General features: G+C 36.9%; 2 protein-coding genes across 2 annotated transcripts in view; one reads left to right on the plus strand and one right to left on the minus strand.

Annotated features, from left to right (window-relative positions):
• Adam9 (ADAM metallopeptidase domain 9) overlaps window positions 1-10,428 on the minus strand; it is an 85,739-nt gene extending 75,311 nt beyond the window's left edge. Inside the window, exons 1-2 of the mRNA XM_046463840.2 lie at window positions 10,141-10,428; window positions 1,593-1,690 (exon numbers count right to left, since the gene is read on the minus strand). Coding sequence (XP_046319796.1) covers window positions 1,593-1,690; window positions 10,141-10,237 — 195 coding nt within the window. The 5' untranslated portion in view covers window positions 10,238-10,428. The remainder of the gene's footprint in view (window positions 1-1,592; window positions 1,691-10,140) is intronic.
• Window positions 10,429-10,714: 286 nt separating this feature from the next.
• On the plus strand, window positions 10,715-17,659 carry Tm2d2 (TM2 domain containing 2). Its single transcript, XM_046463841.2, has 4 exons — window positions 10,715-11,056; window positions 11,857-11,944; window positions 13,583-13,698; window positions 16,922-17,659. The coding sequence occupies exons 1-4, from the start codon at window positions 10,830-10,832 to the stop codon at window positions 17,133-17,135; spliced, it is 645 nt and encodes a 214-aa protein (XP_046319797.1). The 5' UTR covers window positions 10,715-10,829; the 3' UTR covers window positions 17,136-17,659.
• Window positions 17,660-17,773: the final 114 nt, after the last annotated feature.

Genomic DNA, 17,773 nt, shown 5'->3' on the forward strand with positions numbered 1-17,773 from the left:
ACCAGTGAAGGACTAGAACCTCAAAAACTATGAGCCAAAATAAAACTTTAACCCTTTATAAGTTACCTCAAGTATTTTATTATAGTGATGGAAAGCTAACACACCCAGAAACTCACCTTGCATTAGCCAAAAGTGCTCAATGTGACCTTACTCTTTAATAAAAATGACAGTCATAAAAGGACTCAACAAATAATTTTATCAGAAGCATCTATTTAATTTTCTCTACATGTTTCCAGCTGTAAGTTAACATTTTGCCAGGAAATAGCATGAACCCTTCACATCAACCGGTGACTTCCAAGAACTAGACCAACTTCTGGATCCAGGCACTATTCTTCCTACATGGCAATCTGAGAACTCTGTTGTCTACCTCAGTATCCACAGAGACATCAAAAATATCAAGCTCCTCTCCCCACAGTTTTGACACGTGCCTTTCTATCTGTTCTTGGCCAGTGGTAGAGTGTAAAACATCACTATCATTATTACAATCACAGCCATGTGGAGTACTGATGAAGATGCCATCAGAGACACAATAAAGGAGAAAACATAGTCCCTGTGGTAAAAAGTCTATAATCTAGTGAAAACAAGGAGAAAAACAACTAAGTAAGCAGGGTATAATTCTATTATAAGAAAAAAACAAAATCAAAACATAGAGTATACAGTTCAGACCAAAAACAAGAGAAAATTATAAGCTGTTCTACTCAAGGGAGATCTTAAAGTCACTTAGTCCTCACTTATAGAACAGTAAATGGGGTCGAATGATCAACCCAACTAATGGTAGTACCCAGAGGAATGATTAAAACTAAAAGCTCTTGATTTTGAACTCCAGTGTTCTTTTTACTATGCCCAGTCTCTAAACAACATGCAAACTGCTTTACAGCTGTGAGTGTAACAGAAATTCAGAAGTAATAAGCTATATTGAATCCTTTATTATCTATTGGAGTAAAATTATAATGAAGTTATATAATACTTCTATACAGTTGAAGAATAAGTATTATTTCTGAACAAACTCTGTAATAAGAATATAACAGAAAAAAATAATTTTTGTGCATTGGTTACCACATTAACAGCACAAAAGTTTTCCTCCAATATGGAAATAAAACTCATTGTTTACTAAATATCCCTGGAAATGAAAAATACATTACTATTCTCCAGTGAAGATACAGTATGCAATATTCTGCCTATTACAAATTAAGTGAGGTTAATTCATATATACATATATGGGTTCAATTCTATGACCAGATTAGAATGCTGACTATATAGATTTCTAACCCTTAAACTGAATGGCAGTGGTAACAGTATTTAAGGGTTAGAAATCTATATAGTCAGCATCCTAATCTGGTCATAGAATTCTATTTTTTTCATTCTGTTATGTTTTGAGTTGATCATTTTGTCTTTAACTATATATACTAAGACTTGATACGTCACTTTCACAAAAACGTTGTTTGATGGACATCAGTACCACACACTGCAGTACTAATTAATGACCAATTAATTACACTCTGGACCAATCACTTTAGAAATATCACCTTTGGTTAAAAAAAGGAAACAAAGCAAAATCTTAACATATACAGATTTCTCAGGAAATAATGTACCTGTTTTGAATAGGGCCTAGGAGCTTCTCTTCGTTCTCTAGTTAATCTCCAAGGAGTTATAATTTCATAAGAAGAAAGATGTGAGGTCTGTCGAAAGCCTATCAAAAAGGGAATAACAAATATAACAAAGGTAACCTGAAAAACCACATGGTAACAAAATATAATGGCAATCAAAAGATGAATTTCAAATCACTGAAAAATTATATGACATTCTCATATTAAAATATAATCAAGGGGATATAGCTCAGTTGGTAGAGTGCTTGCCTCCCATGTACAAAGCCCTGGGTTCAATCCCCAGCACCACCGAAAACATATATATATATATACTTTTTTTTCCCAAAAAATAGTTTTTCCTTAAATAGCAATGTACTAGATAAGTATGAAGGGAAATATTTCATTTAAAAGGATGTTAACCTTTTCCAAACATTATATGTGTAGCAATCATTTTCAAACATTTTTTAGCTATATACCATAAATCTTTTCTCAAAAGAAATCTTAAATTATAAAAACAAGAGAGACAGGGAGAATGGGAGTCAACAGAGAGGAAGAAGAAGAAAAGACTTCTTTAGTGGGGTAATGGGAAGGGAGCATCCTAGAATTTAGTTCCATTTACTTATCTCCCAATTCCCATTTTATCCAGCATAAATGGCATCCTCTGAGATGGTAGCTACTAAATACTTAATAAATGGAAGGCATGATAAGAAGGAAAAGTTACTTCCAGCATTTAATGGGTTAACTCTCAATAAATACATAATCAACAATGTAGCAACTATCTCAAATAAAATGACTGCCCTAATCCCTCATAAAACAAAAACTTGACACCAAATATATTAACTGTTAAGAACTCAAGACAGTCATGTAGACACTTCCAATTCCAATCCTGTTTAGTTCTATCACAGATGAAAATCACATCTTAAGCAGGATTTGGATTCTAAACTCATCAATTTAGTAAAAACTGAGTATAATGAAAACTGCCCACATAGAGGATTCCAACCTACAGTCTCTTGATAAGTTCAACACAATCTCTTTTCTTCCAGCATCATTAGCAGTGGCATAACAATTCTTTCAGTGAACTTGATGAAATATTTGGTCACCATCTAAGGACCACAGATGAAAAATCTCTCTATGTAGCCCTATCCACCAGAACCACATTCAACATGCAGAATCTTAAGACTGGGGGAAGACCAGAGTCACATCTTCCACTCAGTTTCTCCTACAAGAGGGGGAAAGATGGGACTTTCATAAATTAAAAAAGCCTTTATAACCAAATGCAGTATATGGATCTGTTAGATCTTAGTAAAAATAAATCAACTGAAAAATATCTGAGATAATCTGGGAACTGTTGACAGAATAGCTATCAGATGATCTTGAAGAATTATTATCAATTTTTCAGTGTAATAAGCACCTTGTGGGTAAGGATTTATGTCCTGTCTTAAAGATTCATTCTGAACATTCAGTGACAAAATAACATGATGTCTAAGGTATGCATTAAAAATTATGTAGTATGTTTGAGGAAATGGATACACATAAGATTAAAGCTGGATTATGGGCACATAGGAGTTCATTACTATTCTCCTTTTTCTTGTGTATGTTTAAAAACTTTTATAACAAAATAATTTTTAAGTAATTACCTATAGGGCATGGGATAAGGGCCTTTTACTTCTTACTTTATACAATCCTATATTACAGTAACTATGAAACACTATAATTAAGTCATATAAAATGAAGTATGACTATAAAATGTCATAAGTAAACATGTAAATGGACCAACTATTTAAAGTCATTACCATAATGGAGTAGAACTAGCAAGTAATGAGAAAAAAGTACATTTCCAACACTTTTGTATTTCTGTATAATTCAAACTTGTTTTTACAAAGATATAAATTTTGCCACTATTGTATTACTTTTAAAATTAAAAGGAAAACAAAAAACATATTTTCAATAAAAATACATAAATTCCTTTAAAAGTACTGATTATCTAGCATCTCTTTTCAATGGTCTTTCCTTTCCATTCCCATTTGTTTTGGTTTGGTTTGGTTTAGGTAATGCTAGGGATCAAACCCAGGGACTCAAAACATACCAGGTAAGCACTCTCCACCCAGCCATATCCCTAGGCCTCCATCAGCCTAGTAACTTCACATCTAGAGTACAGGATACTTTTACACCTGGGCTCCCCCTGCCCACGCTATCCTCTTTCAAGATAATCTTCATGTTCATTCCCTCTTTAATGCTTATGTCCCTCAGATTTCTCAAGTACAGATGAAGCTGAAGTATTTACATCTAACTTTTCCCAAGATAACACTATATATAAAAATGTTTATAATCTTGCCTGGCTGATTAGAAAATTTACATGGAGGTAATATCAAATGAACCTTAGCAATACTATGGGCTCTTGGCTTGATCTGGGATTTAAAAGATACAAACAGGAAAATTAAATTATGTTATATACAATACATGTCATACTAACAGTTTTCAAACTCTTTACCCATCAAACCCTATTATACTATCTAAATATGGTTTCACATCATTACATTAAAAATACTAGAAATGGACTACAATACTCACAAAAGCACCCATAGGCTGATTCAAGGCATATTTATAACATGTCATGTTTAAATATATACATACAGATATTTGGAGCTGCCAGTTGGGAACCATGTCAAAAGAAATCCTTGACCTTAAGAATATACATAAATCACTAAGCAAAAATACCCATAATCCTTTAAAAAAACCCTGAAATATGGGACTATTTCCTCCCCAAAATAAATTTTTCAATAACTTTCAGTTTTTTCATATTCCTAAAAATACTTTTAATAAGGCTATATACCTACTTTCAGGCCAGGATTAGAAATCAAGTCTTCTGTCTTCTATGGACCTGTTACCCATATTGCCAGCAAAGAAGAATAAAAAACAGACATAAAAATATACGATACACGGGCTTGCCTTGCATGTGTGAGGCACTGGGTTCAATCCTCAGCACCATATAAAAATAAACAAACAAAAAATAAAGGTAATGTGTCCATCTATAACTAAAATATTAATATATATATAAAATGTATATATAAAGATATATAGATAGATAGATAGAGAGAGAGAGAGAGAGATAAAATACAGCCGGACCCAGTGGCATAGCCTGTAATCCCAGCAGCTAGGGAGGCTGAGGCAGGAGGATCGTAAGTTCAAAGGCAGCCTCAGCAATGGCAAGGCGCTAAGCAACTTAGTGAGACCCTGTCTCTAATAAAATACAAAATTGGGCTGGGGATGTGGCTCAGTGGTTGAGTGCCTCTGGGTTTAATCCCCAGTCCCAAAATACATATAACTAAGTAGTAGAGCTAGCATGTGTGAGGCACTGGGTTCAATCCTCAGCACCATATAAAAATAAATAAATAAACCTAGGTATTGTGTCCATCTACAACTAAATAAAATATTTTTAAAATATATATATATAAGATACAACTTTCTTTCCTTCTATATTTAAAAACCAAAATGTCATAATTAGGCATTTATTTTTTAAAAGGCTTTCAAAATTATACCACCATAAAAACTTCTGTATGTAAGAGCTGTTAACTTTGACACTGAGTCCTTTTGAAAGCCCAAGAATCCACTTTCTGAAGCTATGCCATAAAGAATTCAAAAACATCATGACAGATGTACAAGTTTGGAAAATGCCACTCAAAAATAATACATACTAATTGTGTTAAAATTCTTACTCCTATTTTTTTTCAAAATTCCTTTCCTATTTTTAATTCCAATTTCTTTTTTCCTTCTCTTGTGTTTACTTAGTGCACAGATTTTTCCCAATTTTTTTTTTTTTTTTGCGGGGGGCGGGGATATTTTCCTTCTCTTGGGAACCAAAATAGTATTTTTCCTATATTACTATACAGAAAGCTCATTAACATTATTTGAATAAAACTTTTATTTCAGTAGCATGGACATATTAGGCTGGAATAGGGGTCATCCCATGTAAGATGTTTAGTATCGTCCCTGATCTCAATTAACCAGATGCCAATAGCATTCCCTTGTTGTGACAACTAAAAATCCCCCACATGCCTTCTAGTGAACAACTACTGGCAAAAACAAGAGAGAGTTCACAATGAAAGTTAAAATCTTAATACATTCAGCTCTTTGGGGAATACAAACTATTATATTAGAATTTGATAGGCTAAAAATCAGATCACTTGAATCATGGCCTGAAGATAAAAGAGTCGAAACATGAAATTTAAGAGTCCTACACTTAGTAAATAAAAGAAAAAGGTGTTATTTGCACTTCTTTCTTTCTCTAACTCCTTGGATCTTTTCATGTACTGTAATTTGGAAGAAGTCTAAGCATGTTTTTTTTTTTTTTTAATAATACAACTGTAGTAGAAGGAAATAAGTTAAAAGAATTCTACCTAACTGCAAATCAAATAAATGTCAGAGCCAAACCACAGAACCTTCCCCTTTCCTTCCTGCTCATTATCTAAACAAATAGCTACCTTTCCGTACTTTCACTGTGGAAAATAAACCTGGGCCTCACATTCAGGCTGAATGAGATAATTCTGTTGTTCAAAGTATTTCTCTAAGAGAAATTGTAATTAGATCCATAAAACATTGTTATTTGGGGCCACACGTTTTCATTCTATTCACAAGATCAATCCCAAGTAAATGCATACTGTATCATTAATAACCTCTCTCAAACATACTTTTAATTATGATTTCCATTGCTATATCCTACACTCTCACATGTTTTGACAGTTTTTTATATTTACCAATCTTTACATTTAAAAAGAAAATGATTTTGTTGCTGTTTGTTTTGAAGTGCCCCTTGTCAAAATTCCAACCATTTATAAGATTTAATGCTCTTAAGAATTAATTTAAATTCCAGTAAGAAATTCAAGTTCCTAAAACCAAAGCCAATATCTTAGTCATCATATATTTTCGTCATGCATACAGAAAGCATTCAATAAAATAAATATATGTTCAGTTAACAACCTCTTCTGATCTTTACGTCTATGCATATGTAGTTCTCTTGGTTATAATGATCACATACAAACCAAAATAAGTCTTACTTTCTTTTATGTCAACTTTTCCATGAGTGCACAAAGTTCACACACCTGTCATTTTAATAGCATTACCATATATTGCTCTCTAAGCTGGCATGAGAGCAGTAGGCCAAGCGTGTATTCAGAACAGGATTCTGCTATCAATGAGGGCAGACTCTTGAGGGGTCCATTTGCCTGAGAGTTCTAATGAGCTACTAAAGGGAAGGGATGGGGGAAAATCAAAATAAAGTGACTTAAATCATGAAAAATCTCATTCAGAGAAAATGTGTCAAAGGGAGTTCTTCATAATTGGGCATGGGTTTTGAATACATTATAACATGTTAGTCTGTGATACCATTTTCTTGACTTATCATAAGCTTTAGTGCCCTAATTCTTATCTAAATTAAAATCTAACACAACTGCATAGTTTAAAACTGACCAAAATAAGTTAATTTCTCAGGTTCACTCATGACTCACGCAGTGTCCCATATATAATCACCCTGGGAAAATGATCTGACTAAAACAGATTATTTTCTATCACAAAATGGAAAATATTTTGATAGAAAACATGATATTGGTGGAAAATAATCTCTCAATACACAAACAACATGGTGCAATTCAACCTTGGTTGGATCCATATTGGACCCATTCAAAGGTAATAGGGGATTAGTTGATATGACACCAGGAGGGCTAGATTCATTTATGAGGTAGTCTCATCAGACTGACTCAAACACTGGCATCACTCCAAGGCTCTAGATTATACACATACAGAAGGAGGTATCAAAGAGAAAAAAGCAGTATCATGAGGTTATCTATGTCATATGTTTGAGTTTGTGGATGGTATCCAAAAAAGCTCCTAGTTACCCAGATCTCCCATCTGTTGAGGGAGTTTATAATAAACCAAGATTTTTAATAAACAGCAAATGTAAAATCAAATTTGATAAGGTAAAATTTAAAAGTGCTAACTGTCCTAGAACCCAGCAACTTGTTGTGTACATATTTTCTTTTTTAATCAGAAAAGATTTGGCAACATCCTATTCAAAACATTTTCAGTATTTTGAAACCATCTTTAAATTTGAAAGATTACATATTCCTATATAACTAAGACAAATACATCAAATTCAAATAATTTGTCAGCATCTAAAATTTTGATTAAAATGAACCTATATTCTTACTATATACTTCATTTTATAATAATTCAACATGAATAAGCTTTCAAACTCACTTTCTTTATAATGCCAGTGTTTTAAAAAAGAAAATTTTCTAAGACTGTGCATCATATTTCCCTTCAGGGAAAAATCAAAATCATACCAGATTCCCTTTGTTATGTTTCACAGTGATACAGAGTTACCTCTGTCAGCCTGTTTCTGTTGTTGCTGCTGTTTTAAATATTGTAAATCAGCATTTTGGAAATTATACTGCATATCCTCATTGATACAATGTTATAAATTGTAGTAAAAATCCTACCAAAGCCTCCTGAACTAATGTGTGGGCTGTACTTACTGAGTCTTCAATTTTCTCTTTCATTAGCAGAAGATGTTTCAGTGTATGTTTTAAACATCCTGTATTGCAAAAACTTAAGTCAGCTGATTTTGGAAGAACATTCCCCTGGGGAAACACAAGTTGACTCACTACACTCCTTGCCAAAGCCTCCTAACTGGTCTACCAGTCACTCCTTCCCAGATTATATCCTCCACTGTGTTGTCAGTTTTTAATCAAAAATCTGATTGTCACACTCCTAATTAAAAACTTTCATTAACAAAGAACTTCCTACAGGGTAAAGTCTGAACCCCTTAGCTCAGCAAAGAGGGCTCCCCTCCACTGGTACCAACCTACCTTAGTTTTACCCTGAATCTTTCCCTTTCATATAGACTACCTAAAGTCATATTGAAATTATCATCATTTTCCTCTATCCCCCACCCTCATACTTTTGAAAAAAAAAAAAAAAAATCTGCTTAGGATGTACTCCTACCCTTTCACTTGAAAAATCTACCCATTTAGCTCAATTCAAATATCACTCTCTCCATAAAACCTCCAACATCCCTCAAATACACTTAGCACACTTGGTCACCCTTTACCCTCTGCACAAGAATTAAGGGTGGTATTTATGGAAGTTCAATAAATGTTGACTAAATTTTGGGAGTATATCTATGCTTCAGTGAGAGGCTGGTCATAAGACATTGATAAAGAGTTAAGTATATTCCATTCATTTAAGTGTGGGTATGTAATAAATGTACACATGAACCAAAAATATCATCTGATTTATATTTACAAACACAAAATCAGGGATCACTAAACCTCGAGAGGTATAATCTGCTCCACCTTAAATACTGATAGATAATTGCCACCTACACCACCACTGGGAGTAGTCTTTTTTAATCAGAAATGATTTGGCAACATCCTATTCAAAACATTTTCAGTATTTTGAGCTTCAAGATTTCCATGCTTGAGCAAAACGACATAATTTAAAAAGAAAAAACCAAAGATAAGAAAACATGCAATTAGCGTGCTGAAGGTCCGCAGTCTTGCACTGAAATCTTCCATCATTAATTACCTATGAACAACTCTCAAGGCAACAATTTTGAAAAACTCCCATTCTCCATTATATATCCAATCGCAGATAGAGAAAATACAGCCAGCAAACAATTTATACAAAAGCCAAAATCAATAAAATGTTTCCAAAAAGAAACTAGAGTGTTTGATTTGTTTTTCACTATGCTTGGGCTTTTCCAATATAAATATTTTACACATTCACGAGAAGCTTCACAATTCAAAAATGATTTCACATAAATGATTTAATTCGTAAGGATAATCCTGTGAGTTAAACACAGCAGGAGTTATTTGCCCATATTTAAGACAAGGCAAACCTAGTATGAACACAGATAAAAGACTATAGCTATAGAAACGCAGCACTTCTTTTCAAAAAAAAAAGTATTACTTCAAAAGCAAAAATGGCCCAAGAAAAATGAGCCCCCTTTCCTTTATTCCATCACTACCTCTAGGTCTGTGGATCTACACGGATGACTCTGCTAAAGAAACAAACGCCAAAAAGCTTAAAGTATGATAACCTGAAGCAAAAGTTCCACCTTCAACTCTATGACATCAACTCTACAAGCAAGAGCAAGCAAGCTCCATTCCTCAAACCATATTAAACGTGAACACACCCTCGGCACGCACCCAGTCTCCAGGGTTCTCGGCGGACTTCCCCGAGGTCAGCCCCTGATCCAGAGCAGTCTGGAGAGTGCCTGGGAGACCAGGCTTTGCTCGAGATGGGGGTGGGGTACGGCGCAAAAGGCTCTTCCAAGTAGGAAGTGGAACCGGACATCAGACCAATACCTGGAAGAGTTTGGGACGCGAGACCCCGAGCTTGGGTCTGGCAGGGTCTTCACACGTGCAGCGGCCGCGCCTCCCGACCCCGAATCCAGTCCCGGCCCAGGTCCCTCCACTCCCGGGCACCACGGGTTAACTCCGAGCGTTCCAGCCCTGGGAAACAGCAATCCCAAAGGAGCTTGGAGGCGGACACCCACCTGGCCGCTCCCCACCGAAAACTGGGCCCACTAGGCCAAACAACAGCAACCACTGGAAACGGAGGGTCCCAGAGGGCGAGCCCGCGCCCGAACCCATCTCGAAAGAATCTGCAGGTTCCACTCAACGCTCGGTCGCCTCTGCCTCCGCCTCTTCCATCATTTTGCAACCCTGCCGGGGCCCCAGGGTTGGCCAGGGTACGCGCGCCCAGGGACGTGCACGCGCGCGGCACTGACGCAACTCAGCCCCTGGTCCGAGCTCGCTCCCGACATCGCTCTCGCAGCGCTGACGTAGGGAAAAATGTAGTCCCTGGCGGGAGAATGAGATTTCTAAACTGGCCGCTGAAATCCTCAGTAGTCGGCCCAGCCCGGTTACTATCTGCCCCGCCCTCCCTGCCCGAGCACGCCTACTTTTGAGGTCAAGGGAACCGATTGGACGAAGCAGCCGGAACGAAAGGAGGAGGAGCGTGAGACCCACAAGAGGAATTGGAAAGCTGATGCGAAGCCCCACCCCAATCAGTCTCTTCTGATTGGTTAAAGGTGTGGGTGGAGCATCGAGCTGCGCGCCCATTGGCCGTTTGGCGGCAAGGCAGGAGGTTACGCGGAGAGGCCTGACAAGACCGGGCTTGGGTCGGCGGTGCCGGCCTGGGTTTTGTGGTTGAGACCGTGTCTCCACCACTGAGCCCAGGAAGATGGTGCTGGGTGGCTGCCCGGTGAGCTACTTACTTCTGTGCGGCCAGGCGGCTTTGCTGCTGGGGAATCTACTTCTGCTGCACTGTGTTTCTCGGAGCCACTCGTACAATGCTACCGCCGAGCTCGAGCTCACGTCCGCTAGTGCCACCCACCCAGAGGGCTCTGCGGGTGCTCCAACCTGGGAATATGGCGACCCCCACTCTCCAGTCATCCTTTGCTCTTACTTGTAAGCTACCCAGTCGTCTAGGCGGGTGGAGGTGGAGACTGGGCCAGGGATATGTGGGAAGGTAGAGGGAAGGGAAAGGCTGCCTTTTTTGTTAGACCCTCTCCGGCTGAAGACCCGATAGTAGTGATAGGTAATTATCAAGGTAGGTTCCTCACTCATCTCACTCGTGCAGAGAAAAATCTTGTGTATTGGAGATAGATCCTTTAAGATCCCGAAAGAGCAGTACTAAGAAGGAGTGACATAGCCTCTAGCATAAGTATTCCAGGCTGTGCCTTCTCCCTCCTACACCCTTTAGCCAAGGAAGAATCCACTAGTACTGAATGAGGTACAAATGAAATAAATGACACTTAAAAATAAGGCACAAGGCACTTAAAAATAAAAATATAAAGAATATCCTTACCATTTGCAGAACCAAGCCATTTTTAATATTTCTTTTTAAGCAAGTAAGACGTTTGGGAAATGCAAAGAGACCTGAGCATCTTTTGTCTTATTATTTGCCCCAGTGCGTTATGGTTGTTTGCCTAAGGAAGAGATGAAGCCATGGCAGAAGTAGAATCCATGTAAAAACAGGACCAGAAGCACCTCCCCAATAAAAGGGTCATTTGAGTAGCTGTCAAGTTTGACCTGCTGTGCTTCTGTTTAATTGACACCACCATTTGGCTTGGAAAAGTTATCTACAAAGTGTGAGCCCCCGAAAAAACTTAACAAATAAATGTTTGATGTTTATTTTGATTATATTCATCTAAACAGCAACTTGCAAAAGGAATGATTATGATCATGATCTTACTGGTGATTTGCAGACCTGATGAATTTATAGAATGTGAAGACCCAGTGGATCATGTTGGAAATACAACTGCATCCCAGGAACTTGGTTATGGTTGTCTAAAGGTGACTTTTTGTTTTGTTGTATTAGCAAATGCTTCCCTATAGAAAAAGTACTAACTAAATATTGTTACAGAAAAATATAAGGATGTATGAAGTTACATTTTTATAGAAGTTCATCCAAATGGCTGTTACTGGAAATTTCCAGCAAGGCTAAGGTCAGTGACTGAACATGACATTTGGTTTCTTCAGGAGGGAACAGTTTCAGTACCTAAAGCATCCAGGTGCAAAGACCTGTCTGGTTCCTTTGGCCATTGACCATTAAGACTGACAGATTTGAAGCTTAAATGTCACCTACCCTTCAGGGCAGGCCCTCTCCTGAAAGAGAAGGAAAAAAAAAAAAAGGCTTTGCACTTTCTAAAACCAAAGATGAATTGGGCAGTTTCTGTTTCACACACATTTGGGGTAAACCACTTGCCAGTAATCTTCCTTTTCACCAGGTAAGCAGGTTCTACCATGTCCTTAGGAAATAGATAGGGTTTATCAGTTTGTTTTCATAGGTAGTAAAAATTATTTCATGGGGAAGCTGAGTGCAATAGCACGTGTAATCCCACCGACTGGGTAGGCTGAGGCAGGAAGATTACAGATTCAAGGCCAGTCTCAACAACTTAGCAAAGCCCTAAGCAATTTAGCAAGACCCTGTCTCAAAATAGGACTGGGGATATAGCCCAGTGATAAAGCACCCTTGGGTTCAGTCTCCAGTACCAAAAAAAAATGAAAAGTATTCTAGGGGAAGTCTTTGGTAACAATAGCCGCTTAGAATGGAAAGAGTCAATCAAATCCATTAATAATATCCCTAAAGCCAGGTGTATGTACATTTCCTAGTCAGTCTCTCAAAAAGTTCATGTATCTTTTCCACACCATGGAATCAACATTATATTATGCAAGATTTTAAAAGATGTTAAGAGGATTATTATAGCACAAAAAGAAAAAGAACAAAAAAACTTTTTGTGCTAAATCAAACACAAAGGAATAAACTTGACAAGAATAAGACCAGAAAGGCAAGCATCCTCTTTTCCAGTATTTTCTCTTTGAGGAACACTCCAATAAAAATAGTATACAGCACTAATAATGTTCCAGTAAAAAATGTACAGGTATGCTTTCTCTGCTGGCTTTTAGTTAAAGAGGCCCCATTCCAAAATTTTTTACTAGAATTTGGACTGCAGAAACCTGATAATCACCCATTCGTGACCTAAATAAAGTCCTAAGTCAAATGATATTCTGAGTTATTTTATTTTATAATTCTGTTAATTTACAGTAGATATAAAAGAAACCTCTAATACACATGATTTTTAATACCTATTCTCCAATGCTCCAATTTGTACTTTTTCCTGTAAGTATTGTGTTCATTTCTCCTAAATGACATTTAATTAAATTGATTGTAATTTTTTACTACATTATTGAAACCAATCATGAAAGGAAAAAAAGGTTTATTTGAACAATGTATATTTAGGATGGACTAATCTATCATTTTAAATATGTTTACATGCTTTTAAGTATGGAATTCAGCTTTACCCCAACTTTGTTAGAATAATTATAGTACTGAGGCAGTTTTTATTGATGGGAAAAAAAAAGGATATATTTTTCTATTACTTGTTTTGGTGAGTTTGTTTTTTTCTTTTGGCTTTGGCTGCTATTCCATAGTTTGGAGGTCAGGCATACAGTGATGTGGAGCATACTTCAGTCCAGTGCCGGGCCCTAGATGGAATTGAGTGTGCCAGTCCTAGGACCTTCCTGCGGGACAATAAGCCTTGTATAAAGTAAGTATTTGTTTTCTTTTCTTTTGCGGTGCTGGGGATTAAACCCAAGCATGCTAAGTATGTCCTCTTCAACTGAGCTACACCCCAGCACAAAGTGTTATTTTGAATGGGGTAGTTGGTTCCAAGATGTAGGCTCTCTATTCATCTCACAGATTATTTCTTTTGCTGAGAAGAAACCTTTTAGTTTGAGTCCATCCCATTTAATTCTTGATTTTAATTCTTGCGCCAAAGGAGTCTTATTAAGGAAGTTGGAGCCTAATCCCACATGATGGAGATTAGGGCCTACTTTTTCCTTCTATTAGACGCAGGGTCTCTGGTTTTATTCCTAAGTCCTTGATCGATTTTGAGTTGAGTTTTATGCGTGGTGAGAGATAGGGGTTTAATTTCATTTTGTTGCTTATGGATTTCCAGTTTTCCCAGCACCATTTGTTGAAGAGGCTATCTTTTCTCCAATGCATATTTTTGGCACCTTTGTCTAGTATAAGATAATTGTAATTTTGTGGGTTAGTCTCTGTGTCTCTATTCTGTAACATTGGTCTACCAGTCTGTTTTGGTGCCAATACCATGCTGTTTTTGTTACTATTGCTCTGTAGTGTAGTTTAAGGTCTGGTATAGTGATGCCTCCTGCTTCACTCACCATTTGACCCAGCTATCCCTCTCCTCGGTCTATACCCAGAGGACTTAAAAACAGCATACTACAGGGACACAGCCACATCGATGTTTATAGGAGCACAATTCACAATAGCTAAACTGTGGAACTAACCTAGATGCCCTTCAATAGATGAATGGATAAAAAAAGAAAATGTGGCATATATACACAATGAAATATTACTCAGCAATAAAAGAGAATAAAATCATGGCATTTGCAGGTAAATGGATGGGGTTAGAGAAGATAATGCTCAGTGAAGTTAGCCAATCCCAAAAAAACAAATACCGAATGTTTTCTTTGATATAAGGAGGCTGATTCATATTAGGATAGGGAGAGGGAGTATGGGAGGAATAGACGAACTCTAGATAGGGCAGAGGGGTTGGAGGGGAAGGAAGGGGGCATGGGGTTATAAATGATGGTGAAATGTGATGATCGTTATTAACCAAAGTACATGTATGAAGACACGAATTGGTGTGAATATACATTGTATACAACCAGAGATATGAAAAATTATGCTCTATATATGTAATAAGAATTGTAATGCATTCTTCTGTCATGTAAATAAAAAAATTTTCACTATTAAATTATTCTTCCACATAAAAATAATTTACAGATGTGCTTGCTGTTTGCAATATCTGTGTTTTAAGAAATTGTGTTGTTTTGATTTCTCTTATTTTTGTAAAAATTTCCACATACATTTGATAACTAAAATATTTTATATGTATATCTTTCTTTCTTGAAATCCTAGTAAAATTACAAGTTTATAACAAAGTCTGTAAAACATTTTAAAAGTATATAGAAAATTAGACAAGAGAAACCTCAAACAAGAGTTGTAAACAAAAATTTTGAATAAACAGGTAGATGTAATAACTGATTTAGCAGACTAGAAAATCATAAAACATAATTGCTCCTTGAGGGAAGAGACAAAAGACATATGATTCACTTTGTAAAACTGTCAGAAATTGAGGTACCAGATACATTTGAAGTTGAATGTTTCATTATGGGTTTGAAAATTAAATGGGTTTTCTAGAATTCACAAAATGAACAGTAAAAGATGCCCCCACCCCGCCCCCCGCCAAAAAAAAAAAAAAAAAAAAGAATGAAGTAGTTGGTACTTGGTTGGATGGAAGGAGAATTATATTTTTATTGTCATTTTTTGGTCTGACTTTTTCTTCCAAGTTTTAAATAGGGAATCCTATTACTCTGTGACAGAAGCATTTTGCTTATAGTAGGGGACACTGGAATTGAGACAAGAAGTTGTAAGTTCTAAATATCTCTTTCACTAAACAGCTGAGTGCCTCTGAGCACTCAAGAGTCTATTCCCTCATCCTCTGAATGAAGAATTTGAACCACCTGATCTAGCTTCAGAACTCATGATAAGCTTAAATCCTGTGAAAATCCTTAGTATTTCATGGAATAAAGGGTTTTTTATAAAAAGTGGGGATTGGGAGTCCTCTCTCTAAATATCAATTGATCTTAAGTTAAAGGATTGGGTCTTTTCTGTAAATTCTGCTTGAAGGCACAGAATTCACTTACACCACTAGCTAATGCAAAGAGTCTGTGGCTGTGTTTATGTTAATATTAGCAACTTTGGTTAAATGTCTTCACAGTACATAAGGACAGAAGCCTACAGAAGTCTTCACTTTTAGCTGACAAAAAAGCAGGAAAGGTTTATGGAGACAAGGAAGGACAGTGCTCCCTTAGCAAAGGACACTCAAAGGAAGCCAACTGAGCCTAAGGAAAGGAGCCAGTTGAGGGGAGGTTAGGACCCCAAAATCAGTACTACCAATCACATCTATTATGCAAATGTGTTTAAAAATCCTACTCTGCAAAAGTTAACATTTGTTCTTAGAGGTGCTCTGTATCTGAGCAAGTACTTGAGTTTTGGTAGGGGGAGATAAGAGAATTGTAAGACATTTTTTACTGAATTTTTTATTCATTAGGATGTTTTTGACTTCTTTAAAAAAAAAAAAAAATCTTGTTGGAAGAAACTGCTCCTCCCAAGGCTAGTATATTAGAAATAGAAATGGGCCACAAAAGGAACATGTCCTTGATATACAAACTAACCAATCTACAGCCATACTCCTGTATCTGGCCTGAACACCCTGAAGAGGCAGTATTTATTCCCTGCCTTTAATCTTTCCGGGGCCAGGTATCAGGCCATGAAGGACCATCCTATAGCCTGGAGTACACTAAAATTGTTCAAACTAGCCCATCCTAAACTGCCTATCTTACCCTGCCTTGGCATTCCTGCACAAACTCCAAAAAAAGAGGCCTTAACCTAGCGCTAACTCCTGTCTTCTGACAGTCCTGGGGTCCCTCCCATGTGTCCCTGCATAGTGGGCCATTGCCTCCTATCTCTAGGACCTATGAGAATCATAGCTGTTTTTTTTCTGAATCTCTTTCATGTCTCCCTTTATGGCCATACCAGCCTGACCACATCAGAAAAGAATTCAAAACAGAGGGTAAAAGACCACAGAGGGACTCTGCACCATTTTATGTTAAATTCATTAATCTTTAAGTATTTTAACTTTCACATAGTAAAACATCTTTCTTCTTATATCTTGTATCTAGGTACACTGGCCACTACTTCATAACCACTTTACTCTACTCCTTCTTCCTGGGATGTTTCGGAGTAGATCGTTTCTGTTTGGGACACACGGGCACAGCGGTTGGGAAGCTGCTGACACTTGGAGGACTTGGGATTTGGTGGTTTGTTGACCTTATTTTGCTCATCACCGGAGGGCTGATGCCAAGTGATGGCAGCAACTGGTGCACTATTTACTAAAAAGAGCTGCTATTACTGCCCAGGGAGTCAAGTGAATGCTCTGTCTTCTGAATTCATCTCTACAGGCTCAAGAATTCTTCTTTGATATAACACCTGAACATTATTTTCCCTCTTTGGAGGGAATGGGTTTGGTGAAGAAGGATTCTGTGGACTTTCAACCTTAAATCTTACCTTGCAGACTAGAAATGACAAGCAGTATTGTGGGAATCAAATTTGTACCTTTCCTCATGTACAAAATATAAAGGATAGTGTCTAACTTATGAACTACAGATGGTTTTCTCTACTCTTTATTTCTGTACGTTGCTATGTCTTCAGTTCTTTGAAGCAGGTGGACCCAAAGGGATGAGCAAAATGAATATTTTTATCTGTGTGCCTTTTGTGACCCTGAATCTTCTTGCAGAGAAGATCCAAAGCTGAGCCAATGAAAATCTTGAGGAGAAGTAGAAATGGCTATGGATCTTAATACTCAAATGAAATCCGTACGTTCTGAATTTAAAATACAGAATAAATTTTGCCAACATGGACGTGCTATATGAGTATTTTCAGTAGAGAGTGTGAAACTTAAATTTTTATTTTGCTGAAAGCTAAGCATCTGAAATTAATTAATTACCCTGTGAATAAGTCCTATTGTGTACCAT

Source organism: Marmota monax, unplaced genomic scaffold (assembly GCF_021218885.2).
Source record: "Marmota monax isolate L192 unplaced genomic scaffold, Marmota_monax_Labrador192_F-V1.1 WCK01_AAM20220418_F8-fsc00224, whole genome shotgun sequence".
In the NCBI taxonomy this organism is placed as follows: domain Eukaryota; kingdom Metazoa; phylum Chordata; class Mammalia; order Rodentia; family Sciuridae; genus Marmota; species Marmota monax.